We start from the raw sequence: 22726 nt of genomic DNA, 5'->3' as shown, positions 1-22726 counted from the left end.
CTTTCCTCACACTGAACTGCAACGGGTTCTTTAACACACCTTTGCAGAGGCTTCCATGAGAAAACAGCACACAGGAAAAGCTCTTCTGTGCAGAGATATCTCAGTGCTCTGCACAGATGGAGAGTCACTGCTGTGTCCCCTGCAGGTCCACAGTGAAGCATCTCCTCCCATTTCAGACCTCAAAAGTGGCCCTGGGCAGTTTAACCCTCTGACCTGCAGCCATAGGACAGAGCTGTTAGTTCTGGTCCGTAAGCCTCCTGGCTGCTGTCACGTTTTGCTCAGGACTGGTTTGACGTGTGTCTTTGCTCTCCCAGGTCCCTCTGGCAACCAACCCAGGAAAGTGCTGGTGATTTCTTATCAGTTTTACAGATGGAGAGGCTTCTAGAGGAAGGGGATGGTCTAGAAGGCATGGAAGAGCAGAAGCAAAGACTAAGGCATAAGAGAGCGCAGGGCCATGGCCTGCAGCTACTGTCAGGATTGCACTCTGGTATCCAGCTCTGAAGCTCCATGTCTGCCGTGGGCCCTGTTTCCACCCTCAGTGACCTCGGTGGACAGGTGAATGTGACTGTGGCTATGCCTGTGGTCTCAGCCCAGGCTCTTGCCCTGCCCTCCTAGGCACAGTGTATTCTTTGCCTATCGGTTTGGAGTTCTGGAAAAAGTGGGTCATCCCTCACTGAGAGGCAGATGGGAGGCACAGGCAGTTCTTCCCCATCTGCTACCCATCACCATGGAAACTGCTGGAGGAAGAGATGGAAGAGGGCAGCTTAGGCAAGGCTGTGGGTGCTGTCTCCCTACTTCCTTCTCCATTAACAAACAGTCCCAGGGTGGCTGCCTCTCATTATCTGAGTGTTAAATTAGAAGCATCATCCATGTGGTGCTCCTGAGGCTCCAGAACATTCTAGATACTTTCCCATATCACCTTAAGAGATTCCTCACAAGGTAGGGCATTGCCATTTTTACTTGATGTGGAAACTGAACACAAAGATGGTAAACAGCTGCCCACAGTCATACAGTGAGGAGGTGGTGTAACATCCAGCCAGCCTGGTACCCACCCAGGTCCACACCATACACACACCGTAGCACTGTCTCTCCAGGGCAGCAGGGGGCAATGGGACGGTTAAAGACTCAGGATATATATCCTGAGTACCAAGGCACTGGAAAGTGTTGTGGTGTCTCCTGTCCCAGGGTGATGAGGCTCACCTGAGTAAGTCTGACGAGCTGACCTCCAAGAAGCAGGGTTAGGTCTGTCTTTTGGTGCAGGAGAATGCCATGTATTCAAGATGCAGCCTAGATGCTCAGAGCTCATATGCCTGCATCTGTCAGTAAACTAAATGGATCCTTGTATCTGTGGTCAAAACAAACACCACCAAAACCACAAGCCACACTCCCAACCCATCTTGAGACGTCAGACACCGCAGATTAGATCCTCAGAGCATGGCTCTGATAAGTGAGTTTGTGTGCGGACATCAGTCTCCTCGGATGTGAGGGTGTGAACACATTGCTGTGGTGACATGGCTTAGATCTACCACTTTCTTCCTGAAATCCAAACCTGACTAAGGACATCTGAATGGTAGGGATGCAAATTGGGAATGGAGGCAAAATGTGGGGATGCTTTTAGGGTTAGTCTAAATTGCCCACATTGTACCCATACCTCTGTCCTCATCATTAACTGTGCTGCCTGAAGCCACCTGCACTGCCTCCTCTTCTTCTCTGAGGCATTATGACCTAGGTACCATTTAGTTCTCTAGGGTGCAACATCCTGGGTACCATTTTTCTCCTCTGGTGTGTTGTATACCAGATAATGAACATTCAGTCCTCTGTGCTGTTTCATTCCTGGGTTCTAACTCTTGTTATTTCTTCCTCTCTGGGTTCTCTGGGAACTGAGCTGGAGGAGGAATTAATGATACTGTGCTCCATGACAGTGAATACACGCTCTCCAAGTGTTCAGACATTTTCCTCAAGTTTCCTAGGCCTTTCTGGATCCCGAGTTCTCTGTGACGCCACTGCCCTCGGGTACACACCACAGCAGTTTCAAGGACTCCGTACACCCATCTGATTCTCTGCAGGTGTCAGCTCTGTCCAGTGCTGGGGGCACTGAGAACCTCATCCTCCTGGAGCAAGAGAAACACCGGCCGCATGAAGTGGGCTCTGTGCAGTGGGCCGGCAGCACCTTTGGGCCCATGCAGAAGAGCCGGCTGGGAGAGCACGAATTTGAAGCCCTCATGAGGATGCTGGACAACTTAGTGAGTGTCTTGGTGCTGTCCTTCAGACCGCTCCATGGAGGCTGAGCCCCCACAGCCAGACGTCTGAAAGCACTGGGGATGCACAGAACCACCTCTGTCATGGTTTAGTTAAGTGAAGGCCTCTGAGTTTGTGTTCACTTGAACAATAGCTGCACTTTCTCCAGTACTTGCTTTCCCTTCCTCTGCTAAGTGCTGAGACATCCTCATGTCTGCCCGTGCTCTCCATGGGAAGTCCAGAGAAGTCAGAGCACCTGTCCTCATGCCCACAGTCCATCACCATCATCCTATATCCACTAGCCCACTTCTCCCCTGGAATTGGTCCTGCTCATCCCTAATGTCACAGCTTCAATACTGAAAGCTCATCACACAGCTAGCTCCCTTATTCCAAGCATCAACGCTAGTTATTCTATTGCAGTGAATGAATGAACCGGTCCATAAGGAATTAGACAGGATGGTTCATTAACGGATACAAAAGGGTAGCCTCTTACTCCTTGGAGCTAATGATTGGGTTGATAATATGGAAAATCAGAGGAGATGCTTCAGGCACAAGAGGTAGGGGAGGGATACAGTGAGGATCGAGTTCAGAGAGGTGAGAAATGAAACCTGTCTTCAGAACAGTCCTGCTCGATTCCCTTTCTTCACCCTCAAGGCCACTTGACCCAACCATGGCAAGGCCATTGCAATAATTAATACTTTCCCTCCTTTCAGCACCTCCAAATCATTTTTCACCCTGTTGCTAGGGTGACCATGAAGATGGCTTTGCAGTGATGAGTGTGCCTTTGGTGGTGAGGGGGGACTCCAGGCACTGTGTGCTGAGTCATTGCCCCCAGATGACGCACCAGGCCTTGGCGGGTAGCTTCCTACAGTAATTGTTTCAAAGCTTTGAGAGAAGCAGACAATTCTATTTAAAGTTTCAGAGAAGGGAGAAAGGAGCGTTCTGTGAACTAACAGATTTCACTGTGAATGTCGACGAAAGGTGCCATGACTGAGCAGAGCTTCCGCCAGCTCTGTACAGCGTCAGGGTTTGCTGCCACGATTCAAGGGCAATTTACTACCATGAGTATTTTGATATTGTTTAAAACTAATGTGTAAGGCAGCATGGGTTTCCTCACGGCAACTTCATACATCTATAGCCTTCTCCTCTGTTCTCACTCCTCCCATCCGGCTGCTGGCCCAGCCATTGTCCCTCCAGTTGTTCCTCATCCATCTCTCAGTTCCCGCCTCTGCTCTCACGTGGCGTCATACATCACTCTCTGCTCTCACGTGGCGTCATACATCACTCTCTGTATCTTGCTTCTGTAAGATGTCCCTCTCCCCTGCTCGTGATCCCCTTTCCAGTTTTATGACTCGTAAATACACATACATGCATGCACACACATGCATGTGTACATAAAGACACACACACTTATGATTTTAAATCTATTATTTGTATGTTAATGTTAGCTACTTTGAAAACACATTGGATACTGGAGGTATAGATCAGTATAGGTGTCTGGTCTGGCATGATATACCAGGCCCCGGACTGCAAAAGTATGCATCATCATCATCTTCATCATCGAAAGCAATACTACTTACACATTCATCAAAGTCATGAGCATTAAGCAGGCCTCATTATTTTTTAAAATTTTGTGTGCCAGGGATTAAACTCAAGGTTTTACATGTACCAAGCAAGCATTTTACCAAGGAGCTATACTGCCCAGCCTTTTTGTTCACACTTTATTTTGAGACCTAGGCTCAATAAGTTACCCAGCTAGCCTTGAGCTTGCTCTATAGTCCAGGCAGGCCTTGAACTTGCCATGCTCCTGCCTCAGCTTCCTGAGCAATTGGGATGACAAGCCTGAGCAGCTAGGCCCATCTCAACCCTGTAACCTAGGCCTACCTGACTGCTCAGTTGTCTGGTGGATATTTGGAGTTGAACCAAGTCCAGGTGTGGACCCCTGTCCTCCACAACACCCAGTTCTGGTTCTGTTCTCTCAGGGCTACAGAACAGGCTATACATACCGCCACCCCTTTGTCCAAGAGAAAACCAAACACAAAAGCGAAGTGGAGATCCCAGCCACAGTCACTGCCTTTGTGTTCGAAGAGGATGGTGTCCCAGTCCCTGCCCTGCGCCAGCATGCCCAGAAGCAGCAGAAGGAAAAGACCCGCTGGCTTAACACTCCCAACACCTACCTGCGGGTGAACGTGGCCGACGAGGTGCAGAGGAACATGGGCAGTCCCCGACCCAAGACCACGGTAAGACGGAGGTTGGGCCCGCCTGGGTGGGGTGGGTAGCATTGACAGGGAGAAAGTCACATGGTCTTCTTCCATGTTCCTGGATGCTGTGCTCAGGCCCCAGGGTCCCTAACACTTCTTTCTTGTCCGCTGTATCGAAGTTTGAGGCATGAGGAACAGATTTTTCCAGAGAGTGACAGGACTGGGCCACTTCCATGACCATAGATTCAGGAGAGACTGGGTCTGTGTTTCACACCACACTCACAGGGCTTTGGAAAATTCCCAGGAGACATGCTGTATCCTGGGCCTGGGGTCTGACACAAACCCCGAAGGATAGGCCAGTCTTTCTTTCTCCTCACTCACACAGATCTCCATTTGATTTTTTTTTCTCTTTCCTATTTTGCACAGATAAATGGACTTTTTTTTTTCTTGGCATGGGTTCACATGTATGTGATTCAGGTTGATATATGGAATCACCTTCAACAGTTCTTCTTCTTCTTCTTCTTCTTCTTCTTCTTCTTCTTCTTCTTTTTGGGGAGGGGTTTCGAGACAGGGTTTCTCTGGGCGGCTCTGGTTGTCCTGGAACTCACTCTGTAGACCAGGCTGGCCTCGAACTCAGAAATCTGCCTGCCTCTGCCTCCTAAGTGCTGGGATTAAAGGCGTGTGCCACCACTGCCCGGCACAACAGCTCTTCTATATTGAATAAGCCTATAGCTTGCTGATATGGTTAGACTCAATTCTGAGTTATGGGTGAACCACCACACCCATCCAGGTTCCTGGGGATCCACACAGCTCCTTGTGCTTGAATGGCAGGTGCTATAACCACTGGGCTATCTCTCCTGGGCCAACTTTATTTGATCTTTCATTAACAAAAAACGTGGGCACAGTCAGTCAGAATAGGACTCCACCAAATGCAAATCCAGTTAGCTGAAACTGGAGCTCACTGGCAGCCTGCCCAAGCTTCAGCCCCTGCTCCCTGCTCTCTGGTGTTTGTTTGTTTGTTTGTTTGTTTTTTAATGGCCCACCGGCCTTCCTTGACGTCTGAATTATCTATCATTCATTTTGGTTCTGACCCAAGAGGGAACAACTCTGAGTGACTTGTGGATGTTTCATGCTGGTGGGTGGGGCACCCAGTGGGAGGGGCACCAGGTGGCCCATGCCCAACTCCTTACTTGCCTTGTCAGTGGATGAAGGCTGATGAAGTGGAAAAGTCCAGCAGTGGCATGCCCATACGGATCGAAAACCCAAACCAATTTGTGCCTCTCTACACTGACCCCCAAGAAGTGCTGGACATGAGAAACAAGGTGAGCCTGCTCTTCTATCTGATTTTCTGAAGGAGTATGGGGTCCCAGAAGTGCAAGCCGAGATCCTGGGTTAGGGGACCTCATTAGCAGTACCCCTGGTGTGAGTCTGTGTATGGATTCCATCCTGAGCTCGGTGCCTCATGCAGGACTTAACAGGTCCTGTGGTCCTCTGTAACCCACTTATGGAGCAGGGCACTTGCTTTACACATTAGGTATCTCTAAAAGACATGTCCACAGAGTGGCCATTTGTGAGCTCAGAGTTGCTCCAGGCCAGGTATGGAGGCAGCCCTCAGGATGGCAGATTACATTAGAGCAGAGAGGATAGGCTGCTGACCATAAAGGACCTTGTCAGACTCATCATAAGCCTCGCTGGACACCAGAGAGCCCCTCCATGCTCTGACCCCCTTTTCTCCCCTTTCCACACAGATTCGAGAGCAAAACCGACAAGACATAAAGTCAGCAGGGCCTCAGTCTCAGCTCTTGGCCAGCGTCATCGCCGAGAAGAGCCGGAGTCCGGTACAGCAGAGACTGCCCCCAACCGAAGGGGAAGTGTATCAGACTCCTGGGGCTGAGCAGGGGACCCCTGAGTCCTCAGGCCCACTCACCCCATGATCTTAGGTGCTGGGCTATTGCTGCATAGTGAAGGGCCACCACACAGGTGGCTGTGAGGTCCAGGGAGGATGATGTTGGCTCGCTCCTGGGTGTGCTGGATAGTTAGCATCAAGGAGCAGCCTATGTGTTCATGGGAAGGCCTCTGACCGGCCCCACACCCCCTAACATGGGACTTCATGAAGTCTTCTCTCAGGGTCCTGCTGAATTCTGGTGCCCAAAGTGTTTCTGGCCCCTGGGTTGGATGTAGCATCATCACAATACAGTGAGGGAGGCTGTGGCTAGGACTGCTGTGCTATGGGATGGGAAGGGTAAAGAGTAGCCATACAAACATAGTTAGAGTTAGAAAGCATGATGTCACTGTTTCTGTGTTTGATGGGATGGTATCTTGTCTAGGGCTTAGTAGCAGATGGCATTGCAATTCTGCCTTGTGTGGCATTGTGGCTATTCATGGCTTGTGGCAAAGGGTGTGACATTCCTAGACAGAGGCTAATGGGATGGGCCAGGGCCCATTATTCTCTGTAGAGCGTGTTAATGTGATATGGTTGCAGGTCAGGCAGCAGCAGGTCGCACCCTCACATCTGCCTCCTGACCTCCCCCAACTCAGCCAAGTCAGTGAACTCTGAGCACGCCATAGGTCGAGGTTAGAAATGGCCTGTGATCCCAGAGGGATGGAAAATGAGCACAGAGCAAGGTTGTCCAAAAGCAGCTCTGTCCTTCACAGCAGGAGCTCTCAGTCAAGTCCCTCGTGCTCCTTGGGATCTATCTTAGACTCACCTTTGACTCTGAAACCTGTTGCGATACGCCTATGGTCACTTCCGAATGAGTGAAGCCCATAAGCAGTGACCAGAAACCCTGGTTGCTCTGGGCTCACCTCCTTGAGGTCTCACTCTGCTCTCCTCCCTTGAGAGTAAGTGATGTCTTCGGATGGGCTGCAGTGAGGTCACTGACTTAGGAAAAGGACATCTAGGTCTGTGGTTCAGTCCTCCATTGAGAAAGAGGGACCAGATGATTCATATCCAGGGGCTCAACTGAGGTACAAAACAGAGGTTCTGTCAGTGCCCCTGCCATGGCCTGCAGAACAGGCAGCTGAAGATCCTAGATGCAGGGTCTGGCCTCTTGGTCACCATGACTCCAGGATTCACTGCTTGGACTGAGAATGCTGAAGCCCTTGTATCTTGTTGTTTTAATGCTGTGTGCTGAGGCTTGTGCTGCTGTTGGGGAGCAGGGAGGGACAGTCTGGGAGAGGGCTGGCATGCTGCTTGCTCTATCTAGCCAATGCTATGCTTGCTAGACTTTGTCTGACTGACTTTGGGCCATCAAATGTATGCACAGTCATGGCTTGGATGTGTCCATAGATGGGAATGCAATAAAGGTATGTCTTCTGCTTGGGAGCATCTTTTTATTTCATTTCAAGGGCAAAGGGTGGACCCCTATATTTACCAGGACAGGTGCAGAGTCTAAGTTTTGGGAGGCTATAGCAATGGTGAGAACGAGCAACCCCCACCCGAGGCCCCAGGCTTGGTTCCGAGGAGCTACATGTCACCTCTCTAGCAAGACAGCTGACTGCCACTTGAGAGAAGCTCCAGCTTGGGCCCCAGCACAGCGGTCAGAGAGCAACACACACTTTGGTTAACTTTCAGTCTACAGAGAGCCAGCTGATGTCCAAGGGCGATGCAGATACCAAAGATGAATCAGAGGAGACCGTGCCCAACCCCTTCAGCCAACTCACTGACCAGGAGCTGGAGGAATACAAGAAGGAGGTGGAAAGGAAGAAACTAGAACAGGAGCAGGAAGGTAAACCCGTGTGAGCCATAGCTGCAGGATCTGCCAGCCTACAGAGAACTCAGACCCCAATGAGGACCTTCCTGCCCCATCACCAAATAGCACTGCTGCTAGCAGAATACAGTTAAACATGATCCAGCACCTCATAGTTACACAGTCACCTTCGTGATCTCACTGGCCTGCTCACTGGCTATGAAGGAGTTAGTACTCGTAAAGTATTTTAGAATCGAGCTTTTGATCAGAGTCTTGAGTTTGGCTGGTCCTTCTGTGTTGAAACTTCCGGTATCTTGATGTGCTGGGCTATGCTTTGTTTCTTTCTGAGCTAGCCTGAACCAAGTCATTCACACCTCAGACTCTATCTCAAATCTCTCCCTACTTAGGAAGGCAGCCTCTCGCCCTTTCCACTCTGCCCAAAGGAGCTGTCTCTTCTCCTTGCTTCAAGAGCACTTGGGGCCTGCAGCCCACTTACCAGGGGCGGGAGTGGGGCCCTCCACTAGCACCTTGTCTCACTGAGGGTTAGATATTTTCTCAAGTATCTCTTCCTGCCTTTAGTAGAGTTAAAACATGCCAACTGGAAAAATAAAAGACTATTGTTGAGATTGTACAGAAAGTTGTGATCTAGCTGAGTTAACTGGTGAACTAGCTACTGCAAACAAGTCCCAGGTGACCCTAAGGAGAGCCAGCGGTGGGGCCTCTGCTTCCATCTGTGCGTGTTTCAGCAACACCTGCAGCACCAGGTGCTTGTCTGCACATGTTACTCTCCTGCCACCATACTTTCTCATGGGAGCAGCCCTTGAGACATAGCAGTACTCTGATTTCCCCCTTTTGGCCTCCCCCGGAAGGAGCAGAGGTAAACTAGAGCTAAGGAGGGCCCAATAACTCTAGCCAGAAGTGACTAAGTAGAAAAGCACTGGGTTTCACATTTGTCCCACCCCTCTTGTCTCTCTGTGACTTGTGTGCTAAGATAAGTGTCTGTTTTCTTCAGGGGAGAAGGACACAGCCACAGAAGAGCCTGGTTCACCTGTAAAGTCCACAACTGCGTCTCCAGTGCAGAGCCCAACGAAAGCAGGGACCAAGAGCCCAGCGGTCTCTCCTTCCAAGGCTTCGGACGGTGAGTGGAGCTGAACAGGCTTCAACAGATGCCTGTGTGGAAGACAGGGTGGTCTGTACAGTGTAGAGAACTGCTGTTAGTTGGTAGGGGCTTGTCACGGGGAGGGCAGCCTCACTCCCATGGGGAAACACCTCTTCTCTGACAGTTCTAGGTAATCTGTTCAAGATTCAATTTGTCTTACTAGTGAACTATGCTGATGTAGACAAAGCCCTGCCAAGCAGAGGTAAAGGACTGACCCATAGCCTCCCCACCCCAGATGGCAGGTTGTCCCCCTCCCCCAGATGGCCGGTTGTCCCATCTGGTCCTCAGGTGCTGATGTTGGGAGGATCTCTTTAAAGAGGAGGCTCTGCTCTATTGGGTCTGAGATGGTGCCTGAGACTGTGCATTTCTCAGGAGAGAGACACCTAATGGTGTCACAGTCAGTCTTGACTGTGTGTTGGAATCCCCTGGTGAACTTAGATGTATCTGCTGCCTGGAGCCCACTGTCAGCCTTTCTCTTGGGCCATCTAAAATGTGAACCAGTTGAAAACAGTGTCATTAGAGAGGCACTAGTTTAGACATTAGAATTCCAGGCCCAACCAAACTGTTAGTTTTCTAAATTCAGAGATTCCTATCTGTGCCTCAATTTCTCTGTGTGTCAAATGGAATTATCAGTGTTTTCCCTTGTCACAGTCTTTCTGTGTCTAAGGGAGTGTTGATGAATGACAGCATACTTTGAAGGACTAAGAGCATAATTTGAACATAGGCCCTAATTATGATTAAGGCACACATAGTGACAATATTGTGTAGTCCCTTACCACCTCCAAGCTGCTCCACTGGATCCCCTGAGAAACTCCACCAAAGAGGGTACCCTTCAACCCAGAGAATAGCCTCTGCAGGGCTGCTGGGCTCCCCTTCCTCAGTGAATGGTCACATGTGTGACTCTGGTAGCACCTCCACCCTGAGCTTCTTCCCCAAGCCAACCACTGCCTTGAGTATAAACCTAGCCTTGCTGGAGAAAACCAATCTGCTTGAGGCCAGCGCTCCAAGTGGATGTCCCCCTTCCTCTCCACTGGCTGTGTGTGTTCATTGTGTCTCATCATGGTGTGTTGTCAAACTGTCCACAATGTCTTCCTTTCTCTTCCCATTTGTGCTTCATCAAAGGACTTTCCTCCGAGTCTGAATACTTGTCTCTGTAGTAAGTATAGAGAGGCCACTTCCTAACTCACCTGGCACTCACAACAGGGAGGGAAGAACTTTTTAAAAGAAATCTGGTTCTTCCAAGGTTTTCTTCTTGCATCTCACAGCCCCACCTTTGGAAAGTCTCTTAGATGTAAAATTCATGATCAATTCCACCTGTGCTGTGCATGGACTAGGCTTCCTGAAAGGAACATGGACACACACACACACACACACACACACACACACACCAAATCCCATATGGAAGGATAGGGAACTTCAGGACAGTGTCAAGGTCAACAGGAATCAATCATTGGCCCTGCTTTGACACCTCTAAGGGGCCTCTTCTAGGACTTTGAGCAGAGCCTAGATTCTCTCTACTGGGGCCCCAGATGTCTCCTAGAGGTGTGCAGAGGATCTGGGCTGTCTGTCCATTAGCACAGGTGTGTGGGCTGCAGGAAAGGAATACAAGGAGAGCCTGAGAAGGACTCATGACAGAAAGGGGACAAATCAGGAAACTCTGTTCCTGAGAGGGGTGAGTGTGGAAGGATGGAACTGTCATTCCCCCACTACTGGGCATCACACTCACTGTGCCTGGAGTTCTAGTTCTCTCTGGAGCAAATCTACCCCCCTTGTGGGGCCCACTGTTCTTGGGTTGTAGAATAACAAGTTATAGTTTTCTCTAAAGGTAATTTCTGTGCCGCAGACAGCTAGGAGCTACCTCGACAGAGTGTGATGTAGGTGTGAGCTGCAGTGTGGTAGGGGCTGGGTGGCCTGGACCAGCTCTGGGGGTACGCAGGATGGACTCCTGCACAGTAGCTATGCGCCCACACACGTCCTACCCATCAGATCAAGGGTGACTGTTTCCAGCCATCTGTACTGTGCTCTGGGTCCTCTGCTGCTGAGTCTCTGCGATGCCACGCCCCGTCTATGTTTCCAGTCTTACACCATCAGCCTTTCTAACCCACTCCACGTCTGCTCACAAGGATACTTTCTTCTCTTTGACTAAGTCCTGACTGATGCTATCCCTACTGACCAGCCCCACAGAGAATACCCAGGACTACAGATGGAGCTGCAAAGAAATAGTTCGTGTTTCATGTCAGATAGTCACTGACGAGTCAATGACGATAGTCCAGTATTTCAAACAAGCCATTCAAAACACTTCAGAGGGCTGGGTAATGCCACAATGGATATAAGTGCTTGCTGCACAAACATGTGAAATCCAACTAGGCATGGCAGTCCCTGTAATCCCAAAATGGCAGATGCACAGGAGCCCCAGGAGAAGCTGGCTAGTTGGTCTAGCCAATCGGTGAGCTAGGGATTCAACTGAGAGGTCCTGACTCAATAAGTAAAATGGAGACCTATCAAAGAAGACAGCGGACGTCAGCTGTGGGCCTCCACAGGAAACAGAGGTGGGGGGAGAAAATGACCAAACTTTCAATGTGCTCACAGAGATCCATTCTTATTATGGACTATGTTCTTTAAATTGTGGATTACTAGTTCTTAAGGCTGCTAGTCTCCAAGACTTGGGCAAGTTAGCTCGATAGCACCAGATCACTATCCAACCATGGTCCACAATGACAGCTAGTCCTGTGGATTGGCTGGAGTTGACTGGGCTGCGGGGACACTGGGGTAGCTGACTGGTCTCTGTCTCTGCCTCACCCTTGCTCACTCTGTTCACCATTCCTATCTCGTATAGTCTCTCCATGTTTCCATTGGTGTCATTGTTCTTTATCCATGGTGGCCTAGGTCTCCCAACGCTGTTAGACAGATGTTTCTAGACCTTCTTCGGTCATTGGCCTATAGTTCTGCATTCTTCCCTGCATTCTGGTTGCTACCAGAAGCCTTGGGGACAACAGGGACAACATGAACCTGTCAATACCTAGAGGGGCTGCAAATTAGGACCTGAGCTATCACACATGTCATCAGTATACCCAGTATTAGGGGAACTTTGATTCTCAGCCAAGGTAAAAGGAGCATGTTCTGAACCCCAATGTCCCACTGTGCAACCAATGGCCCTTTTATGTCAAAATGGCCTGATGACTTGATAAAAAAGAGGAATTTAGAGAGGTAGGGATGTAGCTCAGTGGTAGAGCACTTACCTAATATGTCTAAGGCAAAATAACACACTCATGTACACACATACACACTTACTTTGTGATCCACCGACTGCCTCAGGGACATAAGATGGAGAAAGACTGCATTTGCACAAGTTGAATCTGGATCCTTCTTTCAGACACTGATGTTCAGGAATTTAAATGAGGATAGAAACTGGTGCAGGGTTCTGTAGCCAGCCTCCTGCTCACAGAGCCTCAGAGGCAGTTCTTCGTGTTGGCCTTCTGCTCCCTGCTCTGTGCTCTGAGTGCCTCGTGGGCCTTTGTGATCTTGCAGCATGGTTCCCCAGCTCTGTGTCAGCACCGATCATGAATGATACTCCTCCCCAACCTTTAATGAGCCTTTTCTTTGGCTTCTGCATGCAAAGGTGAAGAACATTCTTTTCATTAGGGAAATCTAAACCATGCATGGCAGTCACCAGTCCTGCATGCACTGGGATGTAGACCAGGGTTAGTCTGCTTGACCTTGAGTTCAGCAAACACACTTCCAGGTCTTACCCTTATCTTCCTTCCTGTTGCTAAGTGGCAAGCTAGGCTATTGATCTGTCATGTGTCAGGTAAAGTCATGTGCTTTATTCCTGAGGTTCCTTTATTCTTCAGTCATGAGCTTATTCCTGAGGTTAGATGAGGTCCAAACTCCTTCACAGACATGCCAGCAGAGGAGAGGCCAGGTATCCTCTGTGGATCCTGCACCTGACCTCGTTCAGAGAAGAGCTCAGGCATGTAGTTCCTGATGGGAGACGTCTGCACTTGCGTGAGACAGATTCGTGTTCTGAATGGAGAACACAGTCATGTGCCGATGTAAAATGAACTCAGGGCAGTGGGCTTAGAGGAGGGAAAGCTTGTTATTAATCTCAGTGGAAGCTGCACAGACAGAGTGTAATTCGACCCAACTTTGGGGAGATATGTACTTGGATGGGTGGGCAGGAGTGGGCTGGGTTGTGTTGAGGAGGAGGCTAGGATGCTGGGGGAGTGAACATTTCTGGAAGGGAGGGTCTCCAGTGCATCAGAACCAATGGGACATGTGTAGCCATGAAAGGGAGGACACTACTTTATGTGACCGTGGAGGCTGCATATTCCGCTATAGTGTGTGTAAGCTACAAACGAGGAAATCCGGTGGTTTCATTCATCCTCAGCCAGAAGGTCTAAGGACTAGAGTTTTGTTAAAGCAGAAGACAGAAATCATAACCCAAGAGGCTCTCCCTTCTGCTAGTTCTGTTGGGCCCTTCATGGGCTGGCTGACAGTCAGACATGTATATATAGTAGTTTTCTACTTATCTCTTAAGTTAAGTACTAGTCTCTTCTAGAAACACCCAGAAATGTTTTATTAAATCTTAGCTGATTATTCCTTAACTGGGGTTGTCACAAAGCCACCACAAGGCCGCTGGTGGGAGATAAAGTACTTGGAAGCCCTGAGGTGGCAAGGAATCAGACCCAAAAGGTAGAGTTCAGGGTAGCTCTGCGGCTTCTAGCAGCAGTCTTCTCCCTGTCCCCAGCCTCTGGAAGCCCTTGCAACTCTTTACCCTCCAGCCCACACAGGGTCTAGGAGTGGCCTCAGCTGTCCTGAGCCCAGATTTGCCCTGAATCATCCATTCTCCCTATTCCTCCTTTTCCTCTCCCAGTTTCCTGGTCATCCTCTTTAGACAGATCTCCCAACTTTATAGTCTCTGTCCCTTCTATCAAGTGTCCCCTGTTCCCTGAGCACCTCCAAGCACTCCACTCAGGCAAACATGTGCTCTCACTGCACCCATCTCTTGGGGTCTCTCCCAGCTACTCTTTACCTTCATTTTCTGGAGCTGTACACAGGGGACAGAGTTGGCTCTCAGAGCCAGTCCTTGGTGTTTCTCAGGTGCTTGGACCCGCCCCACCTCTCCAGCTAACTCTCCAGAGGTCTCTGTACCTATGGGGGTGGCCACACTGGGTGTGCTCTGTTTAATATTGCTTCCTTAAGACACCACACACACACCAGGGGCTGGGGATGTAGACCTGCTTGATGTAGGTGAAGAGACCTGGAACAGGGATCTGGGAGGAGGACTGAGTTACAGCAAGGGCAGGAGTCACCATGAGGGCAGCACGTGAGAGACTGAGCAGAAAGCAGAGCTCCTCTAGCAGTCAGTGAGAATCATCTTAGGGGACAATAGCCATGTTGGAGCTTGAGAAATGTGTCTACAGTATGTCACCCAAGCGAGGCTCCTGCCACGGAGTTGTAAAAATAAGGAGGGGGTGCTAGAGAGCCAAGAAGCTGAGGTGTGTGTAGGGGGAGTGGGAAAAAAAACAAGTAGCACTTGGGTGGGCTGTGCTGTGTTTACATGTGTGGATCCAGCCTGACTTAGAAGACTCTCACTGGGATGGACGTGACTGAGTCGGGGTGAGGGTATTGGAGGTATTCACTTACCATGTTCACTTAGCCACTCATGCATTCTGCCATCTGTGGATTGCACAGGCATCCCCCTGGTGCCTCCCAGGGGAATCAGCACAGCCTCACCCTCTCTCTCTTTAGAATGGAGAGATGGTATGCTCAAACAGACAGGTGTGATCACCTCAGTGTTGGGGATAGAAGTTTCTATAGTAGATACAGAAAGAATGGAAGTGGGCGTAAGGTCAAGAAAGACACTGAGGGAGACCAAGTATTCAAACACATCTATTATATAAGGTTACACTTGGGGAACAGAGAGACAAGAAGGGCCTTCTCTAGATAGCATAACCTGAGGTGACAGGGAAGGGATGAGGGGGTGACAGTTGAGGAGACCAAGTCAAAGGTTGGGAGGAAACAGGAGAGGGAACAGAAAGGACTGTGCTCTAAAAGATTTCTGGCTTTGAGGTACACTGCCAGATGACAGCCATGGGAATACACATGGAGGTGAGGGGACCAGAGCTTGGGCTGTAGGAGTCAGGACTATACATTTTGACAGGCTCTAGTCTGGAACGTTGGATGGATGAGAAGCAGTAGCCAGTCTCTGATACTAAAAGGGGACACAGCCTCAGGGGGCTCTAGAAAGAACTTCGACATGCCACCTTGAGGAGGAAGTGCCTCGCTGTAAGGTCTTGCCAGGTTGTTAAGCCAGCCAGTTCTGGCTGCTCTACACTCACCCCCATCCACACAGATGATAGTCACAAGCTTCCTCTGTGGGGTGAGCTCTAGGATCTGTTTCTTCACCCACTTCTGCAGCATTGGCTTCACCCTCCCCTGTGGCTCACGCTCCCATACAGTAGGACATACGCTAATCCTGGTGGGATGCTGTCACTCCAAGGTACCCATGATCATACCACACACATGTACATGAACCACACACACGCATACATGCACGTACACACAAACCACACTCTCAGGTGCACACAATGCTCCCCTCTCACACACCAGCAGGCCTCTCAACCCGTGGGTGAGAAGCATGTGGAGGGAGAAGGCCAGATCTGAGCCCGCGCTGTGCAGCTCTCTGCTCTGACTGTGGAAGGGGAGGAGGGAGCCAGGCAGTCTTTAATTCACTTTCTATGTTTCAGAGTCTGTGGCATTATGGTTCCCCTCCTTCCTCTTTACACAGGAATTTCAAAGTCTACATAGTTGGGAAGAAGGGACAGCTGAGGACTTTAGTGCCTGGGGTCTGAGCATGCTTCCTTTAAGGGCAGGACCTGGTGATCTCAGGCAGAATAGAGACCTGGGCTCTGGCAGCCACTAGAATGAAAGGACTTCCTTGGACCGATCATCTATTATGGAAATGTTGAATCCCTCTTCTCTGCCACTGGGAAGACATTGGGTCCCTAAGTTCCCTGCTGCTGTCTAGGTATGAAGACCTGTGATCACCATGTCTTGATTGGTGCAACTGGGCTGCTTATCACAATGCTTCCACTGAGACGACCATGCTATTCCCAGCTGCTCTCCTCTCTAGGGTGGGCCTCCTCATTCACACTGAATTAAGTGCTTGTTCAGAAACCAATATCTGTTTCAATACATAGACAAGAGCCCAGAGTTACCACCTGCACGGTGGGTGCTCCCTGGGCGGGTAGTGAGGGGTGAGAACGCCATCCCTCCTCTGTTCCAGAATCCTTACCCCCACCCCATGCCAGCCTGCACTTCCCTGGCTCCAGACCTCCCTAGAAGTGGTTATGGTGACCCCATGAACACTCACCTTCATGAAATCTTACAGGCTGGGTCTTCTGGTCTTTTCCTAGATGCCAAGAAGACAGAAGTCAGCGAAGCCAACACAGAACCTGAGCCAGCGAAACCAGAAGGGGTGGTGGTGAATGGGAAGGAGGAGGAGCCAAGTGTGGAAGAGGCCCTCAGCAAAGGACTGGGCCAGATGACCACCAATGCTGACACTGATGGTGACAGTTACAAGGACAAAACCGAGTCAGTTACCAGCGGCCCCTTGTCCCCAGAGGGTTCACCCTCTAAGTCACCCTCCAAAAAGAAAAAGAAATTCCGAACCCCCTCCTTCCTGAAGAAGAGCAAGAAGAAGGAGAAGGTGGAATCCTGATTAGTGGCTCAGTGGGTCCTGCTGCATCCCTACCCTCCTTCCTTACCCTTCTCCCAACTCTGCCCCTGGAGCACAGGGCCAAGGAGGGATAAAGGAGGTCCTGGGATCACACTCAGAGGGAAACTTAGGGCCTGCCTTCCTGGAGCAACCAAGTGTCTTGTCCACAGTCACAGTTAGTTGGCAGCAGAGCCTGCCCTAGATTTGAGCTTCCTGACTCCCATGGTCATGGTCACAGTCATGCTCTGCCCTCTTCAACACTGCCTAGTCCTGGGCTGCCTATGTTAGGACACCACCTGCCCACGTGAGCCCAGGGTAGGAAGGCCAAACACCAGGCATGGTCACGAATGCTCACAGACCAAGGCTTCTTCTGAGTATGGCCCATCTCTTCCCAGGAACCCTGCCTCCTGCTGATGGAGCTGTCTCCACAGCAAGAAGCTATGCTTCTCTCTTCCATTTTGGGTCCCTTTCCCCCTGCTCAAAGTAACCAGGCAGACTGATCTGCCCCGCCAATAGAAGTTAATCTTTGAACCCCAGGCTGATGGCTTAGCTTGCGCTTTTCCAAACACTACCCCTGAGCTTTCTCCACGGAACCCACTGAGTGATGAATGGAAGAATTCTAAGAGCCAACAGATAGAGGTTGAGCTAAGTCAGCCTGGTGAGCAGGGGGTAGGGGTGGGGTAGTGTCACCAATCTATGAGCCTAGGAGCCTGATCTGTCTGTGTTGTGCATCTCATAGGCTGAAAAATTAAACCCAAATGTAGCTCAAGAAAAAGTCTCATGCTCAGGGAAGAAACTCGGGGACATCAGAATCTATTGCTGGCAGTGAGTTGTGTGAGGAGGTTAGAGACCCCTTTGGCTTTGCATGCTATGCAGGGCTGTACCTGCCTCACTCTTGCCTGGCAGCCAGGTGTCCCCTGGCCTTCCCACATCCCCAAGAACTCTTGTCCACAGACCAGAACATCTTGCTCTTGGCATCTTGACCTTGGTTGGCTCTTTGGGTCTCAACTCTGAGTCAAGGGTCCAGCAGAGGATGGTCAGAAATGAGTCCTTTGGGGTTAATTCTCTCTCACCAACTTTCAAAGACATGGCTGACATTCCCAACCCCAGCACTCTATTGTGTCCTGAGGCTTGGCAATAGGCAGAGCTGTTATTTTAAACGACAACACTGGCTTCCCCCGCCCATATCCTCCCAAGGAGTCATGTTAATGAACACTTCTGGCTCCAAGACAATCCATCTTCCTTAAAGCACAGTGTCTTCAAAGAGTGTTTCTCCTTTTTTGTCCTGATTATTGTAAAGGTATTTTGAAGTTTCTTGACTCATCAGTTTTCACTTTGCACACATGTGTCTACAAGCACTGAACAGGCTCTCCCCTCTGCCCTCTCAATCCTCCACAAACTGAACCCTTTCAGGGATAACTGACCTGCTGAGCAGGATGCTAAGGCTCAGTTTGAACCCAGGTCTGTCTGAGTCCTGCCTCTTCCCAGCTGTGGTGAATGGACATTAGCCTTGGCCCAACTACAATTGGTCTTGGCTGTGGAGTATTAGCACTTGAGATGAAGGTAGAGAGACCACCTGTGGTCACTCTCAGTGGTACAGTCAGTTGTGGATGGTGGGATGTCTTTGCCTCTGACAACAGAGACCTGAGCCCTCTGGTTGAAGCAAGAAATCCCACCACAGTTGGCTGTCTCTTGAACAGAGCTGAGAACCTAGTGCAGATCTGGGGCTGCTGACCAGGCCATGTTTTGCTCTGCTTTCTGGTTGGGTCATGTCTAATGACAGACAACCCAATGTCCCTATGTGTGAATGCTCAGAGACTTCTAGCCTCCTGTAGGAGATGCCTTCTTAAAAATAAGATTTCGTATTCATTCATTCATTCATTCGTTCGTTCGTTCATTCTCTCTTAGCATTCATTAGGCATCCACTTGTATCAGACATTTTTAAAAAGATGAGAAGAGTTGACCCTGCAGAGGTGGCGTTTGTGTGAGCCAGTGCTGAGAGATGAGGTCTGTGGACTCTGTCCAATGGGCTCTCTTTATCCATCCACTTTGCAACACTGAAGCTTGCCTAGGTTAAAATGTCAGAGCTTGCTCTGAGCATCATCCTTCCGGATAATTAATGGCTGACCTGGTTTTTAAAACAGAGAGGAACTTCTGGGAAAAACAAATATCAGCAGAGGTGGACAGATGTGGGAGCGTGGGACTCCACACTGTGTCCTGGGCCATGCCAGATCGTTTTGTGAAAGGTGACAGGGAGTGGTTCACATCCCAGGTGAGCAGGCCTAGGTCTTAACCCTTGTAGACAATGTGAGAGAACTGAATGCTACCATATTCTGGACACAGGACTGTTAATTAGGGTAGAATCACAAAGCGAAGTGTGTTGTAGGGTCTCTTTGGTGGCTGAGTGAGTACAGGTAAGGAAGGCTGTTGGCTGGTCTCACAGGCTGTATTCTCCCCTTCTGCATGGTAAAAACACCTGACAAAGTGTTTACCCAGCTAATAATGCTGGATTCTCAGCCCCAGACCCTATTTTGCTTTGGAATGAGATCACAGGAGAAGTGTAAAGACATTTTGTCACTTCCTTTCTTCTCTTGCACATAAAGGATGCTATGTGCACAGCTCTAAGGACTGTAGAAATGGCTGTGTGTCCCAGACAGGACGTTTCTCTGGCTCTGTAAATGTTGGTTTGAAGTTTGACTGGCAAGGAGGGATTGTGTAAGCTAAGGATTTACTGGTCACGGGCTTGTTTCTCACTGAGCCACTGTAATTCCTACAGAGAAGGGTCAAAGGGTTGAAATGGTGCTACTATGTGACCAGCCGATCGGGAAAGGGAAGTAGCTTCTCAGCCTGCTTTTACACACAGTAGAGTAGTACAGAGAGAGGCAATCCTGGCTCCTGTGATGTCATACACTGGGAGTGGTTGTGATTTGTGACTCTGCCCCAAAACTAAAAAACAAAAAAACAAAAAAAACAAAAACCCCTGTCCAGAGATGTTCTGCACCACGGTTTGAATCTGGTCTGTTATCAGCTGACCCAAGGTCTGGTCCCTCTTAAACCTTGGGAAGAGCCAGCAGACACTTGGTAATGAGTGTGAAGTCCTTGCTCTGTGGACAGGGGGCATGAGGGACATGGATGAGGACCATAAATCTCTCACACTCCCCATTGTGAGGCACTGCTCTGAGCCACCCAATCATGAGACAGTGCCTGAGCCTAGCCCCTGTGGGACCGCAATGTGACCAGATGGTAGACGCCTGGCCTTACGATAACAGGGCCTCTGCTCTGGTTGACGTGAGCAGAAATGCTGTAATGGATCTGAAAGAGCCATTTGCCCCTCAAAGTGTGGATGTTTAGACCAAAGTTTGGACATAGTACGGAAGGTTTGCTTAAGGACAAGACACAGCCCTATATAGACTTGTGTGCCAGGCCTTTTCATAAATGTGAATTTTATGTCTTAGTTCTGGGCCAAATGTCATGAGTTCTTGACAGCCAAACAGGACTATTGAAACACCCATCCCTGTACTCATTTTACATGTGTTACTCCACAAATATCCACGGGCTCCTGGCATAGATGCCATCCACTGAGGGCAGAGGGGCCATGAGGCTTACGTCCTTTCTTGTCACTAAGCCCAACTGAACTCTCTATGATCCCGTATAATTCAGAAAGACTGAGAAATGAGTGAAGTGCTAGATGCCTGCTCTCACTTCCCATGGAAAGGACAAAGCACCTCACAGCTTAAGGTGTAATAGGAATTCACTGGAGATGGGTGCTATGAGAAGGAAGGGTCCAGAGGCAACTGACATTTATGAAGCACGTGTATTTGGTTTTTGCATTCACATCCTCCTTCTCCAACGTAAAGAGGCACCTACAGTACCATGATCCCTTCCCAGATCCCTAGCTAACCAGGATGCAGTGCTCTTCCTGTCAGAAATGAGAGGCCATATATAAAGCTCTGTTCCCAAGACACCCAAATGCCCCTCACTGAGGAAGCCACCTTGTCTAGAAGTCTGTAGGGATCTCACACAGTGGGATTTACTGCACTGGACAAAGTGCCTTTCATTGTCTTTGCACTGATAGTGCCCTGGAGAAGGCGAGCTTCTTTTCATAGGAATAATGAGTGAGACACATTATTTGGGTGACCCTAGAAAGTATGGAAGAAGTCACATTCTGCCTCACTCACATGTGGGTGACATTAGATTTTTACCAAATTGACTTTTGTGCTGCTTGTCTCCAAGATTCTCCCACAACTTGGGTGATCAGTTTGAGGACATAGGGCCAGAGATAGAAGAGGCTCTTGGTGCTGGGAAGGCTCGGGTGCAGGCTAGCCTGAGAAGGCCGTCTTCCATGGGAGTCAGGTCCTCAGCTCCTCCCTCAGGCACTCTGTCCCAAGCATGAGGTGAGGGTGGGGGCTAGACCCTGAGGGCTTTTCCCTGTTTCTTGGGTAGAAATGACATCTCAGGAGCTCAGGGGATGGTGAGAAGGATCTAAACTCCCCTTCCCTCCAGCAAACCATCCTGTGTATCTTTTAAAGGCCCCTTTAATATCAATCAGGGTGGCAGTTGGACCTAAACCCAGGGGTTCACACTTGAGAAACATCAAGAACTCTTATAGGATGGCAATACATTTGGGGAAGCCCCAGAGCCCCATTTCAATGCCATCTTGCTCCTGTGGGTCTTACTATGTTGGTGAATCAAACTACAAGATTGTCCTCTCTGTAAACTTTTGAACTGCTGGAAGTGATGAGTCCCCAGGGTCGTCCCTTTCTGAGATGTGAGGTGGAGTGGATGAAGCAGGTACCTAACAGGGCCCATGGGATACAGGGTCACAGGAACCCAGGCTGGCCAGGGAGGGCAGTGTCTCATAATGCTGTGGGTGGTTTTAGTGAAATGTCTGTCTGACAATCGTCACATGAACATATGACTTACTGTCTTCCCTTGTACATAGGCTGTCTGTGTTTGGCTTTTCCTAGTACTGTGAGGTTTCCCAGAGGGATTCCATGTAATACTCTGTGCTGTGACAATGCCACTCTCCCCCAAGATCACACGTCGTCCCCACAAATGGTTCTGCCTTTCTCTATGCTAACACATCGAGCCACTGATATGCAGTTGGATGGTTAGGCTCTTGGATTTTATTTTGCAATTTTATATATATACATATATAATATATATATTTATGGGTTGGTTTTATATGGTTTTCTGTTGGAATCTATGAGCAACAAAGCTTCCCTTTGATTTTCATGAGAACTTTCCAAAGGCCTTTTGCTGCTTTGGTGTCTGATTGTGTTTGGGGTGGACTCTGCTCGTGGGTTTCTCTGTGTGTGCCGTTATTTCACCTGCAGATCTTACCCTAGTAAACCAGATGTGCTTGGCTTCCCAATGTGTGTGACCCATCTCTGTCGACTACTTGGGGAGGTGGAAGCTAGAAAGGGGGCTCATGTATGGAAATGCAGGTCACACTGGGATCTTAAACCGTTTTCACATGTGGAAAGCTGACCTGTGTATTGCTGAGCTCTGGGGGTGGGTGGGGAGGTTGTGACACAGTGTCCTCTGAGGAGGAGACTAGATGGACACGACACAGCTGCAAGGGCTGCTTGCAGTGGACGAGGTGGAGGAGCAGCAGAGACAGTGGACCCTGTGTTTGCAGGTGTGAAGGCCAGAATGGAGGAAGATGTTAGCCCAGTAGCAGAGGGTGAGGGAGGGATGGAGTCCCTCGGAAAGAGTG

The 22726-nt window shown here is 49.6% G+C and overlaps 1 protein-coding gene across 2 annotated transcripts in view; it reads left to right on the top strand.

The window, feature by feature from the left end:
* Nucleotides 1–17170, top strand: part of Add2 (adducin 2) — an 88144-nt gene extending 70974 nt beyond the window's left edge. Inside the window, exons 10-16 of one of the 2 annotated variants that reach the window (XM_028762348.1) lie at nucleotides 2067–2243; nucleotides 4221–4478; nucleotides 5642–5761; nucleotides 6188–6277; nucleotides 8014–8167; nucleotides 9141–9266; nucleotides 16706–17170. In XM_028762348.1, coding sequence (XP_028618181.1) covers nucleotides 2067–2243; nucleotides 4221–4478; nucleotides 5642–5761; nucleotides 6188–6277; nucleotides 8014–8167; nucleotides 9141–9266; nucleotides 16706–17010 — 1230 coding nt within the window. In that variant the 3' untranslated portion in view covers nucleotides 17011–17170. Of the gene's footprint in view, nucleotides 1–2066; nucleotides 2244–4220; nucleotides 4479–5641; nucleotides 5762–6187; nucleotides 7765–8013; nucleotides 8168–9140; nucleotides 9267–16705 lie in introns of those variants that run through there. The other variant, XM_028762349.1, reaches the window with a different exon arrangement.
* The last annotated feature ends 5556 nt before the right edge of the window (nucleotides 17171–22726 follow it).

Source organism: Grammomys surdaster, unplaced genomic scaffold (genome assembly GCF_004785775.1).
Source record: "Grammomys surdaster isolate TR1022 unplaced genomic scaffold, NIH_TR_1.0 133, whole genome shotgun sequence".
Classification (NCBI taxonomy): Eukaryota; Metazoa; Chordata; class Mammalia; order Rodentia; family Muridae; genus Grammomys; species Grammomys surdaster.
Note: the sequence above shows the minus strand (reverse complement) of the source record. Positions and strands in the feature narration are given on the sequence as shown.